The sequence below is a fragment of the Melanotaenia boesemani genome, chromosome 2 (genome assembly GCF_017639745.1).
Source record: "Melanotaenia boesemani isolate fMelBoe1 chromosome 2, fMelBoe1.pri, whole genome shotgun sequence".
In the NCBI taxonomy this organism is placed as follows: domain Eukaryota; kingdom Metazoa; phylum Chordata; class Actinopteri; order Atheriniformes; family Melanotaeniidae; genus Melanotaenia; species Melanotaenia boesemani.
In genome coordinates, this window is record NC_055683.1 from 14,873,054 (window position 1) to 14,889,675 (window position 16,622).

The following is a 16,622-nucleotide window of genomic DNA, read 5'->3' on the forward strand; positions in this document are numbered from 1 at the left end:
AACCCCTATGTTGTTGTCAGCATCTTGCTTTTATAGCCCCATGAGCTCTAAATTACCCATAAAACCAGCAGAAGCTAACAGACCTGTGAGACTTCACAGGAAACCCTGAAGTACCCTTTATCAGTTTCAGGATTTCAACGACTGGAAACATAAGACATTTTCCAGCAAACATAAACAACTAAAAAGGCAAATGGGATGCAACGTAAATACAAGCAAGAAAGTAATGAATTATCTATAAAAAATTCTGTTTGACAAACACATTAAAACAAAATTTGTGTGGTCTGAATTTCATCCGATCTGGTGTAGAAGAGCTACACCAGTGGATAGTTTAATGCCATTCAGATTTCCTTAGAAAGTGCGTGAGAGGAAGTGATTGACGTTACTGGTTTGACCAGGAAGCCTGACAAATATTCAGTGTGTGGGCTCAATGAGCAACTTTAACAGGACTGAATATGGTGCCATCAGTGACTTAAACTAAAGCAAGGAAATCAGTGTTTGGTGGATTATTTCTTTGTTGTAAGAAAGCTTCTTTGCAGCTTATTCTGATATTGAATCTAATTTGGTTGCATTTCACGCTGGATGATTGTTATATGAAGAAATCGTTAAAATATTGTTTCTTTAGACTTCTCAGTAATGTGGTACTTCCACATTACTGTGCTTATTTATAATTAAACATTACTTAAATCAAGACTGAAAACACACCTTTTCAACCTTATTTTATTTCATTTCCTTTTATTGATTTATTTTCTTTCTAAAGGGATTCATGCTTTTTTATTTACTGTTTTGTATTCTGCTTTCATCAACTGTAAATTTTTTAACCTGCTATGTTTTAGATGTTTATTGTTTTACTCAGATTTTATTTATTTTATTCATTTACTCACTTGGTTTACTGATTCCTTGTGCTTTTTTTTACTTTCATTGTTTTGTTTGGATGTTTTTAATAATTTAATTTAATTTTTGGGTCTCTGGTTTTCCCCCATAACCTCTCCTCTGTATGGGTGTGGGTAGCTTGGGCTGACTTGTTGGCATAGCAACCTTTTCTTTGTACAGTGCTTTGAGCTGCCGTATGAAAAGTGCTATATAAATAAAGACTTGAATAAAGGTTAATTAAAACCATACACAACTACAGCAGCCTGGCTCTTCCCCTCATGCTGCTGTGGGATGGATTCCCATTATTCAACCTGCATTTGTCACAGTTCAGCCAATGTGGTTGTGTTTGTTATGCTGGCATGAACGTCCAAGCTGATCCCACATGTGTTTAATGGGATTGAAATTAAAACTACAGGTACTCTATCCCCAAATTCTGGAGGAAGTTCCTGATAAACTTTGCTGTGTGGGGGCCAGTGTTGTCATCTTAGAGGATTTGGTTCTAGAGTGTGGAGATATGGGATTGCCACTGGTAGAGTCTTATCTACATATCTCTCTCTATTGAGTTTTCCTCCAATGATGACAAGCCTTGGCAGATGCTGCTTCACACCATCACACTGCCTCCACTGGATAATAACGTTCTTCTCCACAATTCGACCTTACGATCCCAACTGACCGTTTTAACAAATTCTGCTAGCATCTGTTAGCATGGACCCTGCATGGACCTGTCCGATCGGAGGGAAACATGGACTCTGCATTTTTTTTTAGCCTGGGCCCTGTTAGCACCTGTGATCAGGCACCAAGTAGGCACCTGGTTTTCTTCACCTAAGCTCAAAACAAGAGTCAGTGGCAGGATAAGCTGTTTGGCATTGGCAGAGAAGATTTGGCAAGTTTTCCATGGGTGCAACCCACATACATAATTCTCACAAATGCATTTTCCTTACAAATGTGGCTGAATCTAAAAGGGAAATAACCAGGCTTTCCAACAGTATAAGATTTATTGCCAAAATAAAGATGTCCATTGTTATAACAAAGAAATAATGTACAAAACACTAATTTCCTTACCTTCTGTGCATGGTTTACATCCATAAACTAGAGTAGCTGCATGACATGATTGCTCTGCTTCTGTGTAATAATTAAAATGCACAACCTTGAGGCTAATCAAGATAAATCTACTCATAAAGACAGGAGCCACTGTGCTCTTTAGTTCTTGAAATCAATGACAGCAATGCTAATAACAGTAAAATGGATTGTTCTGCTGTGTCATTCATAATGTTAACTGCAGTTTGTGTAAGTACAGGGATGAATGTGATCCATCCTTCTTTAAAAACTTACACAAAAAATTGTCTGTGCACAAATCAAAATCAGATTTTTTCCTCCTCAACTAGAAAATCAGACCTTTTATATATTTAACTGCAGCATTTACTTTATCAGTATTAAATGAATATTTAGTATTAATATACAAATGCCTTGGTGATGCACTGGTACTGTACCCTGGACTTGTTCCCTAAATACTTCCCATCTCTCTCTGACGTGATTTCAGGTGTCTCTGTGTCACAGTTGCTGGCTCCCAGTAGTCACTGCAAATCTGTCAGCAGATGTTTAAGTTCAGAAGTACAGACATAAAATATTCAGTGGTTTAAGACATAAATCTGTTAATGAGAGAATAATGAAAAATGGCAGGAGTAAAATCAAAAGGGCAGTTTTCCAAGGGGGGACACTCACTTTGGACGGGATTAAGGAAAAGGGAGAGCCTTGAGTCTATTAGAAATTCTTTATTTTACTTTGAAGACACTGGGGGAAAAGAGAAGCACAATGTGATATTTATATTTTCACACAGAGAGAGATATCAGTGAGAACAGGTTATTCATCTGAGAAAAGACCAGGAGCTCATCCTGTTGCACTGTTGGGAATGTGATGGTGCTCAGAGGGTGAGTGGCTGCTGAAAACTGTGGCCTTTCAGACCACCATGCAGACCACCAAATATACATTTGTTTTCAGGTTTAAGAGGTTCATCCTCATACACAATGTGAGGATGTTTATCTTTAGTGTTTGATGTGATAGCAGTCAACCCTGCAGTGGATTGATAATTACATTTAGAGACATTTATGTTCTCCTCAGTCTTCTTAAACATACATATTGATGCCAGAATAGCATCATGAACACACAACACAAATTGGTTGAGATTGTACAAGAATAATTAAATGATCAAATACATAGATATTTACTATTGTTTACTATTATATTATTATTGTAATACCTAAATTAGGTGGAAAAGAGGGATCAAGCAGCTTTACTTCCATAAATGTTCATTATTTATTACAATTAGAGAAAAATGTGGTCTACCAAACAGTGGTCCAGGTTATTAAAAAATTATAGGTCCAATGAAATACGAATAATCAAACTTATCATTTTCACTCTTTACACATGTCAACCTTTACAGAGTTAATCAAATTTAATGGTATTTCTACATTTTGACATCACACCCTGTCAGTGTATACCTACAAACAATAAATGGTATCAAAGTGTGACAGATCTTGAGGAATAAAGTTTATTATACAAATACAGAATATTTTTTATTGAATTAAACAAGTAAAGGAATCTTGGTTTTAAATGTGTAGATTGACATTATCTTCCTATTCATGATCAGTCAAACATGAAGAGCAGATCAGCTCCTTTTTTACTGACTGCCTCGCAGGAATTGGTGAAAAATTAATTTCCTGAATGAACCGAACTTGTTCGAAATAATCCGATACCTGAAATAATCTTGTCAGTATTATGTCAGCACATAGGAAGATGCAGTGCCATGACGCCTGGATAATCTGACAGCCATGAAGTATACTTTCAAAGAGATGATATGAGAGAGGGTCTCGCAGGGAGATGATGACATCCCAAGACGTTTGAGAATAGAAGAAGACACTCCTCAGTCGTCATCCACATTTTTATACCTTCTGTCTCCCTGACAGGTCCAAACTGTCCCAATGTGACCTTTTATCTCGACAAGCTGCAGCTTTTTATCTTTATATGCCTTCTTGTGTAATCGATCTGCTTTTCCATCTCTGCAGTGAATTAGGTCAGAGAAGGATGTGTTCTTAACGTTGAGGTCGGTCCGTGGCTGCGCTGTGTAAAACGCGGTCAAGAGGGAAAAATTTTGTTAGTAGAAAAGCACAACCGAGCAGGGAGAAGAGCACGATGGCGTGCAAATGGGGAGGGTGGCGTGGAGAGCTGCTAGAGTGTGAATAAGCTGCTGTCATCCTCATCATGGGTGACAACAAAGCAAACAACTGGCTGATGTGAACAATCAGAACTGTTGTTTTTTTCAAAATGTATTAGATTAGTATTAGATTTAAGTAACTCATCACCTTGTGGCATCACAGCAGATCAGCAGTTTCTGACTCAGACCAAAAACTATGCCACATTTAAAGTCACTAAACCTCTTTTTCAGATTTTTTCTGCATTCTGTTGGAAATGACACCCTAAGTACAATATTTTATTGCTACTTTACTATTATATTACTATTGAAATATTACAAATTCCCTTTGTAATCCCAAAAGGAAACATTTTTCACTTCTAAGATATAATAATCAATGACATTTCTACAGAAGTGTCAGAATCAAGATATGTGCTTCTATGTCAGAGAAAATTCCCCTGAAACACAGTAAAAATGCAAATGGTTATTTCCTCCTAAAAGAAAACCACAAAGCCAGAGGATAGAAGCCCAGTGCATCTAGGAATAAGTAAAGTAATGCCTGATAAGGAACTGTAGAAGAAACTAAAGAGATTTCCAGGTGTTATAATAGGGGTGTTACACAGGTAAATATGTCAGGAACCCATCGTCTGATGTTGATAATCAACAGCTCTATCAAGAGTCATAGTCAGGAGAATCCAGAGATAGCCCCCAAATTCACCTTAGAAACACCATGAGGGTCCAAAAAGAAGTGAAGCCCAAGAAATTGTATGATAGGACGTGTGAACACTTCACTACAAATCCCCCTTCATCTCCATGGAAACTAGCAGGACCTTCATGATTAATTTCAAACAAGGGCAACGTCATAGGAGAACACGTTTCTGAGGTGGAAGAAAATTTCTGACTACTAAACAGCAGATTTTGGATGCTAGCTTGCAAAGTTTTTGTTCCACAGTGATGAGACCAGACAGTTCTGTAATCTGCTGAGTCTCTATATGATTGGTTGTGTGGTTTGTTTGAAGTGGAGAAATTAGAAGAAGGCCTAAAGTGCACAGTGCTGCTCTTATGTTTTTTGTTACATTTTCATGTAACTGCTTGGAGTTTAAATTGTGTTTTGTTTGGATGCCAATGCTTTGTATAGTTTTTGAGTTGAGTTTCTCTCCGTCATTTTGGTGTGCTACATGTTGAGATTGCTGCTTCCTAGTGTGTGCTTCTGTACTGCATAGAGCCCTTATTGAGATCAGATTTCACTCCTTACAATTATGCTTGATTATTGCTTGACCAATGCCCATGGGGCTTGTATAAACTTCAGTCCAAAAGGGTGACATGGGTCACCCGTCCTGTGGGTTCACCATCTGTGGAAGGGGCCATAGGGGTTGGGTGGCTGAAGCCAGAGACCCTGTGGTCCGATCCTAGGCTGCAGAAGCTAGCTTTGGGGACCCCCTTGTACTGCAATTAGTTAAATAAAAAAAATCAGAATTGGGTGATGACTCTAGGAAACCTTTATATTTCTCGAACCCACAGATTTTAAGGTCAAAGCTTAAAAAACGTGAGCTTGCAGGAGGTGGAGGCACTATTAAACGCATTCCTGAATATTTCTATGTTGATGCATTGGGAGGCATGCTAAACTATACACATTAAAGTGTCAACATGAATTAGTGGCGTTTCGTCAGTTCAGAGTGAGAATGAGTCAGAGCCAGTCACAATATGCAGGGTAAATGCAGGGGAGGAGCACGGCTCTGACGAACAGGAAAACAAAGAGACGCTTTATGAGTCACACACAGAAAACACCTCATCCTGCCCAAAGCAAGGCCATTGAAGGGCTCCCACAGAGCGTGCACATCCCACTATCCCTAGTACACAAAAACGCACAAATTACTATTCATTTATGATCAGGAAGTATATGGTAATGGCAACACTTTCCTAACAAAATACTGGTCTATATGAACATGTTTTATAGTGGAAATACAAAAAATACCAAAACTGTTGTAAATCAGGTTCACCACTCATCTCTTCACCATGACAACCACATAATGCAAGGCACACCTCTCTGAAGGGAGGCACAGATGAAGGATGGTTTGATACAAATAGGAAAACAGACTGACTTTAAATTTATTTTAAGTGAAACCCTCATTGTTCCTTTTTGTATTTCTTCATGTGTTGATTTTGCCTCTTGTCTGAACTGAATTTTGCACATACATGTGGCATATGTATGGCTGCATATTTAAGCTTCATGTGTGCAAGTGTGTATGGTACAAGTGTGGCTGCAGACCATGTGCACAGCAGAGAGCCAGCAACCAGCTAGCAAGCCAGAGTTTTAAACTTAATGAAAGCAGAGTTTAATCATTGTTAAACAAAACAAAAAAAACAAAAAACAAACACTGATCCAAGTAGACGCTGCATATTTGGGAAAGCAGCTTTGTTAGGATAAATATTTTAAGGGACAAATATGGATTTACTGTTAACAACATGAGTTCCCAGGCCATTCAAGAGAAATAGTCCCTCCAGTGTGTCCTGGGTCTTCTCCCAGTGGAAAGGGAAGAGACCCAGACCTAACCAGATGCCCGAGCCACCTCATCTGGTTTCTCTTGATAAGGAGGAGCAGCAGCTCTAATCTGAGCCTGCCCTGGGTGACTGAGCTTCTCACCTCTCAATGCAAGAGCCCAGCCACCCGGCGGATAAAACTCTTTTTGACCGCTTGTATTAGCGATTTCGTTCTCTTGAGCACTGCCCACAGCTTGTGACCATAGGTGAGGGTAGGAATGTAGATGGAACGGTAAATTGGGAGCTTTACCACCTCCTTCACCATGACAGACCAATACAGAGTCCACATCACTGCAGACGCTGCATATATATTCAAAAAGAAAATATTTCTATCTTAAAGTGTAACTACACCCCATACCTTTTGGTTAAAATCCACTCACTGGTGAAAAGTAGGTGGGTCATACAATACATAGTCAGAAATTATTGAATGACAGCAGCTCAGCGGCCAGTAGCGAGATGGAAAGATACAGATTCACAAATTAGCTACACCACAGAGCGGTCTTTGAGGTCGAAGACTTTTCCCTTCCAGAATCCCCTCAGCTACACAATGCAGTGGTGGAAGATCAAGCGCTGTTTCCCTGGCCTGTCAACAGCTCCGACAGGCTCTGGAAAGCTGTGGCTGTTGCCACAATTTGAGCTGCTTTCTGTCGCCAGATGAGAATCAGCAGGTAAAGAATAAGAACACACATCTGTCCCATTGCAGCAATATTTTCTCAAGAGCTCCGTAAAAGACTGAAACTAGTGAATCTACTTTAGATAACAAGTTCACATCTGTACATATGTGTCAGATTCTTCTGTGCCTGCAAGGCAAAGACCTGCCTGTATTGTAGGGGGCTGTGAAGTTTTTGCATTTTCTTGTAATGTAGAGGAACACCAAGTTTACCTCACAAAAAACAAAACCTGGTTTTATCCTGTTGGGGGCGCTTTGAGTCATTTTTGACCCATAAAATCCAGTTTTTTAAAGAAATTAAAAAATGACCAATTTTAACAACAGTATCGGTGGTTTTGATCACAAATAATACTTTGTATTTACAGCTCAAATAACAAATTTTAGTGTGCACTGCTCCTTTAATTAAAAGCAATGACAAATAAAAAACTAAGGTTTGAACCAGACTTTCGGTTTTCTAGTAGTTTGCTCCAGATGTTGAAAACTTTAAAACTAAATCCTAATTTAGCTTTAGCAAGTCCTGTGCAATGAGCCATTCATTTGAGGACTTTGAGATCCCTGCTTTACATGAATTTCAAGATGACTGGTGTGAAAATGTCGCTTCAAATGAGTTTTCTTCACCAGATTGCTCCACACAGTTTACAAATCTTCTTGTTTTACATCAAATGTGAAACTCGACTCTTCTTTTTCTGCCAGACGTTGTTGCATTAGTTTCAGGAGACTGCATTGCAGCTAATTGTACTACAGTCTTCCCAACTGATTAAATGTGTGAACCTTCCTTCTTACCACACAAAGTCTGATCAGGTCTCTTTCTATCTTTCACACTACTAAATTATTGTTTTCGTCAGCAAAGGTCACTACATTGAATCAAAGTTTTTGTTCTCATTCAGTTTTTATTTATTCATCATCTTGTTTTTACCAGAAAACCATTAGTTGACTAAATTAACTTTAAAGGTATTAAACTAAACTTAAATCAACATTTTCTAAAGTGTTCATGTCCTTCTCTGCCTGCTGACAAGTATTTTAGGAAGATTTTAGCAGACATCATCTGATAGTTAAAACCACGTGTCTGCAGAAACACATTTTTCTCCCTGCTGCACATGCTTTTGCCACACATATTAATGTATTCTGTACACACAGACACACACACAGTATCTACAAATACACCCACAGCTCAACTGTAGTAGGTTTCATGAGTGCCAGCAGCATAAAGGCTGCTCCCCCTTCCTCTCCCTCCCACCTCCCTTCCATTCTGTCCATCTCGCTCCATTGCTCTCTTGTTTTCTCACTTACTCTCTTTGAAATACTCTGCTTTTGCTGCTTGTGCTGCTGAGAAACCCCTTTTTCATCCTGCTTCTTGTTCCCCTAGTTTCATCCCTTGAAGAAAAAAGCCTCCTCCTCCTCCTCCTCCCTTCTCCTTCTCTTTATCTTGGATGCAAACACTGAACCTCTCACTCTGCCTCTCTCTGGGTTGTGTTTCCTATGCATCTCCCTGTGACTGAGGGGAACAGGGACTTGACTTTCCCCTCTTCCTCTCCTGATCTTCCTCCGCCTCCACCTCCTCTGCTTCACCTTTCATCCTCTCGCTTTCTAACGGAGGGATAATGTTCTATTTCCAGCTGGTGATCATGGCTGGGACGGTGTTACTGGCTTACTACTTCGAGTATACGGACACCTTTCCTGTTCACGTTCAGGGCTTCTTCTGCTACGACAAGACCTTCTCTAAGCCCTATCCAGGTCCGGATGACACCAGCAAGATCCCCCCAGTGCTCATCTACTCACTCGTTACAGCCATCCCCACCCTCACGGTAAGAAGTTATTTACGTGTATGTCTGGAAGATGCAATGCCAAAAAATAGAGGGAGTTGTGAAAGTTTAGGTGGTGTGTTTGAACTGTAAAACATGAAACTTTCTACAGCTTTGCTATTAAGAATTTCTGTATATACAGACATCAGACTGGCATCCTTGAGAGGCGAGTGTGTGTGCATGCGTGTGTGCAAGTCTACAGAAGAAACTCAGACCACACAGAGATGTAATGGGAATAGGCAGACTGGTCATTAGAGAGGAACTAACATTAGAGAAAGAGTGCAGAGGTTGGAGTCGAGATGGAGTGATAGTGACAGGGAACAGATGCTGCCTGGAAAGACAAACCTGAGTCGATAGGTGAGAAGAAGCAAGGCTGAGCACCAAGGAGGCCACAATGGAGATATGATTGGGCTGTTTCTTTTTCTCTTTGCTTTGCTTTGTTTATATATGTGCATACATGTGCATGCGTGTGCATGCGGGTAGCTGTTGCACTTCAAATGAGATGGAAGCCTGAAACGCAGAGCACCTGGCTCCAAGCACAGACACAAACCTGAAACGCTTACATTCCCATTGTTGCACAAGCAACACAACACAGAACACAGAAGACAAGAGCAGCCACTATACAAAGCAGACAAATAACCCGATTACACACTCAGATAAAAACCACAGCCTCCGCTCACAAAGACAAGAATACTCTGAGACTGGAACACAAAACAAACACAGATGATATTCATGTGCAGCAGTGGAGGGCCGGGGGGAAGGCTGCGAAGTGGTACCAGTGTGCAGTTTATTTCACAGGTGCAATATACTGTTTGTTTTTCTAATAAAGACTTACTGTTTATGAACACCCTGATGAGACTATATTATGTGATGAGCTCATTAAATATTTGTATTTGGTGATAAAATATAACAATGTTTTAATATCAACTATCGTAGGGCTCATTTCTCTGCTCAGAGATCTTAAATCTTATGACCAGTCAGCATGAACACCACTGGAACATGAGACTCTTTTTCACTGAGCCAAAGTTTTTCTCCTTGGTGTTTCATTTGGTTTCATTCTCTGTTCTACTTAAAATCACCACAGCAACTTGATGAATTTAAGAAAAAGTTTATGACTGGGTTTACAATACACCTCATCATAAGATTAAACCAGCACAGTGGAAAATTATACAGTTTCATTCACCTGATGCATGAAATCCTGCAGCTAAGGATGTCCCTCTGAACTATCAAATTATAGATTATAAACATTGTACATATTATCATTACTATATTTTCATTCCTAACATTATTATATTAGATATTATTATTATTATTATTATTATTATTATTGTTGTTGTTGTTTTATTATATTATATAATGCCTAGTGGTTATAATTAATAATAATTTATTTATTTATTTATCATTTATTGGAGTGAGGTTAGAAAAGCTTATGCTCTCTCCTACTCCTTCTGAATGGGGACTTTTATTGTGTTGTCCTTTTTTTAATTTACGGTTTCTTTTTTCTTTTTTTTTAGTTTAATCCCCCTTTTATTTTTATTTTTTTGCCTTTATGTTCAAATAAACTTTCCAAATCAGCATGTAAGGCTCTGAAGAAACTGTGTAAGAGGTACGTTATTCTATGTGTCCAAAACATCTCAGTGAAAGTAAAGAATGTGTGAGATTTTCATTGGAAACATTCAGACAACATGATACCAAGAAGACGTAGTTCGCCTGTGCAGAAGGGAATGGTAGAATGTACTTTATTCAATATGGGAAAGTAGTAGTAGAAAAAAAAGAGTGAGTGCTGTTACTCACTGGCAGTACGTCAATTCTACAACTTGAATCAGTCAGAAACAGGAGGCTGATGGAGTTTGACAATGGTGAAAGGGCACACACATAAAAAATAAAAGACAGACAGGTTTACCAGCTGTAGATGTGCCTGACGGCCAACTGTCAGCTTGGTGTTTCATGGCCCTGAAGGTGAACCTAGACACTCCGACTGTTTCCATAGAAAACCAAGCCTTAATTGTGTATTTTCAATACCTAAGCCTAATCATTCAGAAGTGACAATAGAAGAGTCAACATTTTAAAGCCACCATCCATCCCATTCTACCACCATACAAGTGTTTAGTTGACAATAAAAGTGGCATAAATGAGGTTTTTTTGTCAGTTTTATGCAAAACATAATTTCTAAAAACAAACATACGGTAAGTGTGTCACATACTGAGCCTCAAAAATGCAACATTTCAGCCTTTTGTCATGAAGCTGCTACTTTATGCACTGTGAACCAAGTTAATTATTACACTTTCTGGAGTTAAACAGCTGAATAAAAACATGCTGACTGCTATTAGAAAAAGCTGAGGATTTTAGCAACACATCATGTTTTACAACTAGATAAGCTGTTAAGTTTGGCTGACAATACAAGTCCAAATCTACCAAAACATTTGTTTTTCATGACTTACAGCTTAGATTTATCTTACTGCTTAAAACTAAGCACTGTTTTTATTTAGTTGGCGTATCGGTTTTAACATTGTCCTCCATTTTAACTTGGCAACACCAAACTGCACAGACTAACCCAAGACAAGCAGACCTTTAAATCTGCTAAGAACTGAGGTGAAATTTACTCTGGATGTTGAACTGGGTCAGAGCACATTACATGCAGTCATTAGTCCTGCCTAACCTGTGCTGACATGGGCCGTGGTGTGGGTAACAACAGCAATGTAAACCAGACTCTTGAACTCCTTGTGATCATGCCAGTCTGGTGCAGATGTGTGTTGCCATTTATAGCTGATTCCAGACCAGCTTCATCTCTTTTGTTCAGTCTAGCAGCAAATTTAAGCCTCGTGTTTGGGAATAAAGTGGCTGCATAAAAACAGACCTGTGACCTTTTTATATGGGTTTAGCTAAGAGGCCTGGATCTATCATAGCGTTTTTGCTGCTAAGCAACATGATGATTTGCAGCATTGTATTCTGGTAATTTTACTATCTTATCAAAAGGCAGAGAGGTGTACTGACAGAGCATTATACTATTGCTGCTGCAGAGACTAATTATAGATTAGGATGTGGATTTGGTTATTTAAATTTAAACACATTAAAAGGGACCTGTGACTGAGTCACTGAAGGTGATTAGACACCATTGTCCAGCATATGGGATATTGCCAGAGTCTCCAGAGTCAGCTCCAACCGGCTCTGAATTATTAGGTAAAAGCATCAATTACTTTCTAAAAGCTTCAGCACAATGAACAATTCCTCCACTTGGACATTTTTAAAAGGGTAACCATTATTGTCCCTTTTCAATCTGTTTGTCACATGTATGGTTTCTATGGATTTTAATGTTTTTTTAAAAGAGAATTTTATAAATCAGCCTACATCCAGTCACCGTTAATCTGTTTGATTGTTTCTCCTAATTTTCTGAATATGAAAAATAAATAGAAAACTTATTTTCAGATTGTCTTGAAATGTCATTTTAAGGAGTACACCATAAATTCTGTCCAAATGATGGATATTATTGTTATAAAGCATCATTATGGAGAAATATCTGAAATTTAGTGTTAGACGGATCTCATGAGGAGCAGTCTGGTTTATAGTAATATGTTTATATAGCACAATATATAGCAATATATTTAGCATATACCAGATATGTTCATAAGTCCTTCTTTGCAAGTCCAAGTCAAGTCTCAAGTCTTTGACCTCAAGTCCAAGTCAAGTCTCAAGTCTTATGGCTTAAGTCCAATTCAAGTCACTTTTAGTTGTAATGCAAAATCTGCTATGCAACACCTGCCATCTGTTCTGCTAGAAGACTGCATTATTATATCCAATGAATTTAAAATTCCCAATCAGCCTTTATCTACCAGCATTTAGTAACATCTTTAGCCTAAACTAATACCCTGTTGCTCTCCTCTGAACAAGTTCTTTACTTTATTATATTCAGAAAACCTGTAGATGAACATGGAAATGTATTCAGATTAGTAAATATGTTCTTAACATAACGTATCAAATAGTTTTTAATGTGTACAAAAATCCATCTGGACCCAGAAAGGAATTTAAAATACTAATACTGCAGTTCATAGCAATTTTTTCCTGAATGTAGACAGGAGGGTCAATATGATGCACTTTAGTGCAGGATCACCACCTGTCCTGCAGGTTTTTGATGTTTCCCTGCTGGAACACATAAGATCCACGTGGCAGGTTGTTGTCAAGTTCCACCCAAGCCTCTTAATGACCCATTAATAATTTGACTTAAATGTATTGCAGCGGGTAAAAATGCAAAATCTGCAGGACGGTGGCTCAGCAGGTCCACAGTCAGGGATCCCTGCACTAGTGCGTCAGAAAAATCTTCATAGTTTTTTTAAATGGTTCAAAATAACTCTGTCGGAAAATATTCATTTTAAACTTTTTAAAACTAAATTTAAAAAACCCTCGATGTTTTAAATTATGTAGATCCAGTATTTGCAGACCCAATAAACATTTCTTACATTCCTCAGCAACAGCTGTACTTTTCTAAGAAACAGACCCAGTAAAACATTGTTTACAGTGGGTCTGATTCCAGTTTGGTCCCAGTTTAACGTGATCATGGCAAAATTACAGTTTATGGAAACCGTTCAGTAAACGTTTCATTCTTTTCATTAACACATCCAGTGGAAAATAACATTATTTTAGTACAAAAGTAGTAACAAGCTAACGTTTATGTAGCTATTGCTCTAAGCTCATTACTAACATAGAGGCTAACATTAGCTGTCATATTACAGTGACTAACCTTTCCAGGTGTGTTTTAAGGTGGATGAAGGTGGATTTTGCGGATCCAGTGTCCTGGATTTTTTTTTTTTTTTTTTTTTTTACCGTTCCAGTTTACTGCTCTTATATTGGTCCCTTTTATCAAGTTTTTGATGCCCAAAAGTTGCCATGGAGCTGCAGGAACAGCTGTGTTCTCTGGTGCTGTTAGTGTTTTGATTGATAGCACGTGCACTGCGGATGCATCTGTGTGATGTTGCATCAGTGTTACATTGGCAGAACTGACACCAGACAGGAGATCGACCATAGAAACATTTTATTCATTGATATTGCTGAATTTTTTGTTTGCAGCCCTTTGGAGACATGTTTTTGTTTTTAAAATGTGCTTAAATAAAGTGGATTGGATTGGATTAGAGGAGATCATGAAAAAATAAGATTGTTCACGAGTGTCAAATCGTGAGTCTGAGTAGTTTCAAGTCATTGGAAATGCAAATTAAGTTGACTTGAGTCCGAGTCTTCATCTCTAATATATACTAAATGTTATTCCACTGATACTGGTGCAGTAATAGGTGGAGAAAAAATTTATATATATATATCCAGGGAACTTTTCTATATCATTAGTTATACATGTTGTGTGTTCATATGCATATGTGTGTGTCCACTTGTTTATCCTATTTATTGGGGAAATACTTCTGACTGCACACCAACTTATGGGGACTTCCTGTAATTGTGGGGACAGCAATAGTCCTCATGGGTACAGAGTGATTTTTAATAGTTAAGACTTGGGTTTTGGGTCAGGGTTAGATTGAGGTTATTGTTAGATTAAGAGTAATGGTTGGGGTTAAGCGTTTTGTTTTGATGGTTAAGTTTAGGGTAAGGGGCTATTGAGATAATCGAGTCCACACGGTGAGTATGCGGTCACTATCATATTATTATGTGTAGAGAACTGGGTTGAAAAGGTGGTATCCGTTAATATCCCTACTTTGATTGGCAGATAAAAGTCCTCAAAACTGTATGGCAGATTTTCATCAGGGTTGTTTTATTTATTAACCAAACAAGTGAATTTTTATCATCCAACTGCTTTTTAAAACTAGATTTATTCTGCTGGAGGAGTATCAAGTTTTACTTTGTGAAAACTGCTGCATCTGCAATGTCATGAGGGATTTTCCACTTTAACACATGTTTGAGTTTGGTTCATTTAAAGGTCATGTTGAACTTTTACCTAATGGAGCATGTAAGCCAGTTAATCAGAGAATAAATTTAGCTTATCTAGCAAAGATCCACGGTGACTCTGTGTAAACATGTGTTCACAGTCTGTCAATCCCTCTCCGTTTTCCCTATCTTTCCGTCTTTGTTGTGCGTTCATTCTTTAGAAACTTTCTCCTTTCTCACTCCACTCCATCAGATTCACGTTGACCTCTTTTACCTTCATGTTCTATTCATGGCCTTTTTATTTTCTCTTTTAGCAGTTTAGTATTCTCTGTGTTTAGTTTTGCGTTGTGTCTCTGTTTGGACAATTTAGTAACCAACATCTAAAATCTATTCTTTTCAACGCATTCACCACCTGAATCTACATTTTTTTCACCAAAATTATTTCAGCCCGTAACACATTTTTCTTTTTTTCTGACTCTTTATGCCCCCTTGTAACTCTTATTACACATCTCATTTCTCAATTATCACATATATACTGTGAACTTGTCTGTTTTCTCGCCTTGCTTGCTTCACAGTCTGCGGCACAGGCCAGAGTGCTAATCATGTACACGTCAGGAAGATGTCAAAATATTGTTCTTGTGTCACCACTTCCTGTTCTTTTTCTCATACAAGGAAGAGGATTGGTCTTTGATGTGAATGCAGTCATATTGAGATAGGAGCTGGAATGAAAACTTAAATTTATAAATTGAGTCTAATCTGACTCATCCAGTTAAATTCAAGTTACACATAAGGGGGTTTTCACATTCAGATATTAGGGGTGTATTAATACATTGATCCTCATCATTAAATCAATTCAGTGAGCAACAATCCAATGGCTCCAATTAATCCAAATTGAATTTATTAATCAAACTGACACAATAATCACTTAAGATATGTTTAAGAAAAAACATGGAGTGTTTTCATTTACTTTGTTCTATTATCCAGAATATTTCACTTTAATCTGATGAGGGAAATGCCAACATTCAAAAGTGTGTAACTGTGATAAAGTCAGACTACCTTGGTTAGTATAATTAAGTTTAAGACCATAAAGTTTACACTAAATACTGCATTACTGTCTATAAAAATGTTATTCTTTCATTTTTCTTTTACATAATCCTTCTGATAATGTTCTTATCCCTATACTGATCCTGTTAGATTTTAGCATTTGACACCATTGAACATAACGTCTTTTTTTTAACATATTATTTGGATGAAGTGTTCTGCTTTATACTGACTTAGTCATATCAGTCTGATAGATTCCAGTTTGTGCATTTGCATGATGATGTGCCTTCTAAACACACAAGAGTTTGTCATGGTGTTCCTCAGGGTTCTGGGCTTGGTCCTATTTTGTTCTCTTCATAAATGCTTCTATTGGACAAAATCATTAGGAAATATGACACCAATTCCATTGTTATGCTAATGACACCAGCTTTATTGTGCATTAAACCTGAAAAAAAAAGAAAAAAAAAAAAAACAACCAGCTGCTGAAACTTCAGTCTTGTGTTAAAGACATGGAATCGTGGGGGTCCTGTAGTTTTGAGTTCGGATGAAACTGAGGTTATTGTTTGTTTTTCGCTGTTTATTAGTTTTCTTATCTTTAAAACTTCAAAAATTCTCTTTCCAGTTACACAGTTAATCTCTGTTATATTAC

At 37.9% G+C, this 16,622-nt stretch overlaps 1 protein-coding gene across 4 annotated transcripts in view; it reads left to right on the forward strand.

The window, feature by feature from the left end:
- The window catches only part of plppr2a (phospholipid phosphatase related 2a), an 84,912-nt gene that overhangs the window by 40,102 nt on the left and 28,188 nt on the right, over positions 1-16,622 (forward strand). For 3 of the 4 annotated variants that reach the window (XM_041974248.1, XM_041974223.1, XM_041974232.1), the window contains exon 3: positions 8,885-9,073. In XM_041974248.1, coding sequence (XP_041830182.1) covers positions 8,885-9,073 — 189 coding nt within the window. Of the gene's footprint in view, positions 1-8,559; positions 9,074-16,622 lie in introns of those variants that run through there. The other variant, XM_041974240.1, reaches the window with a different exon arrangement.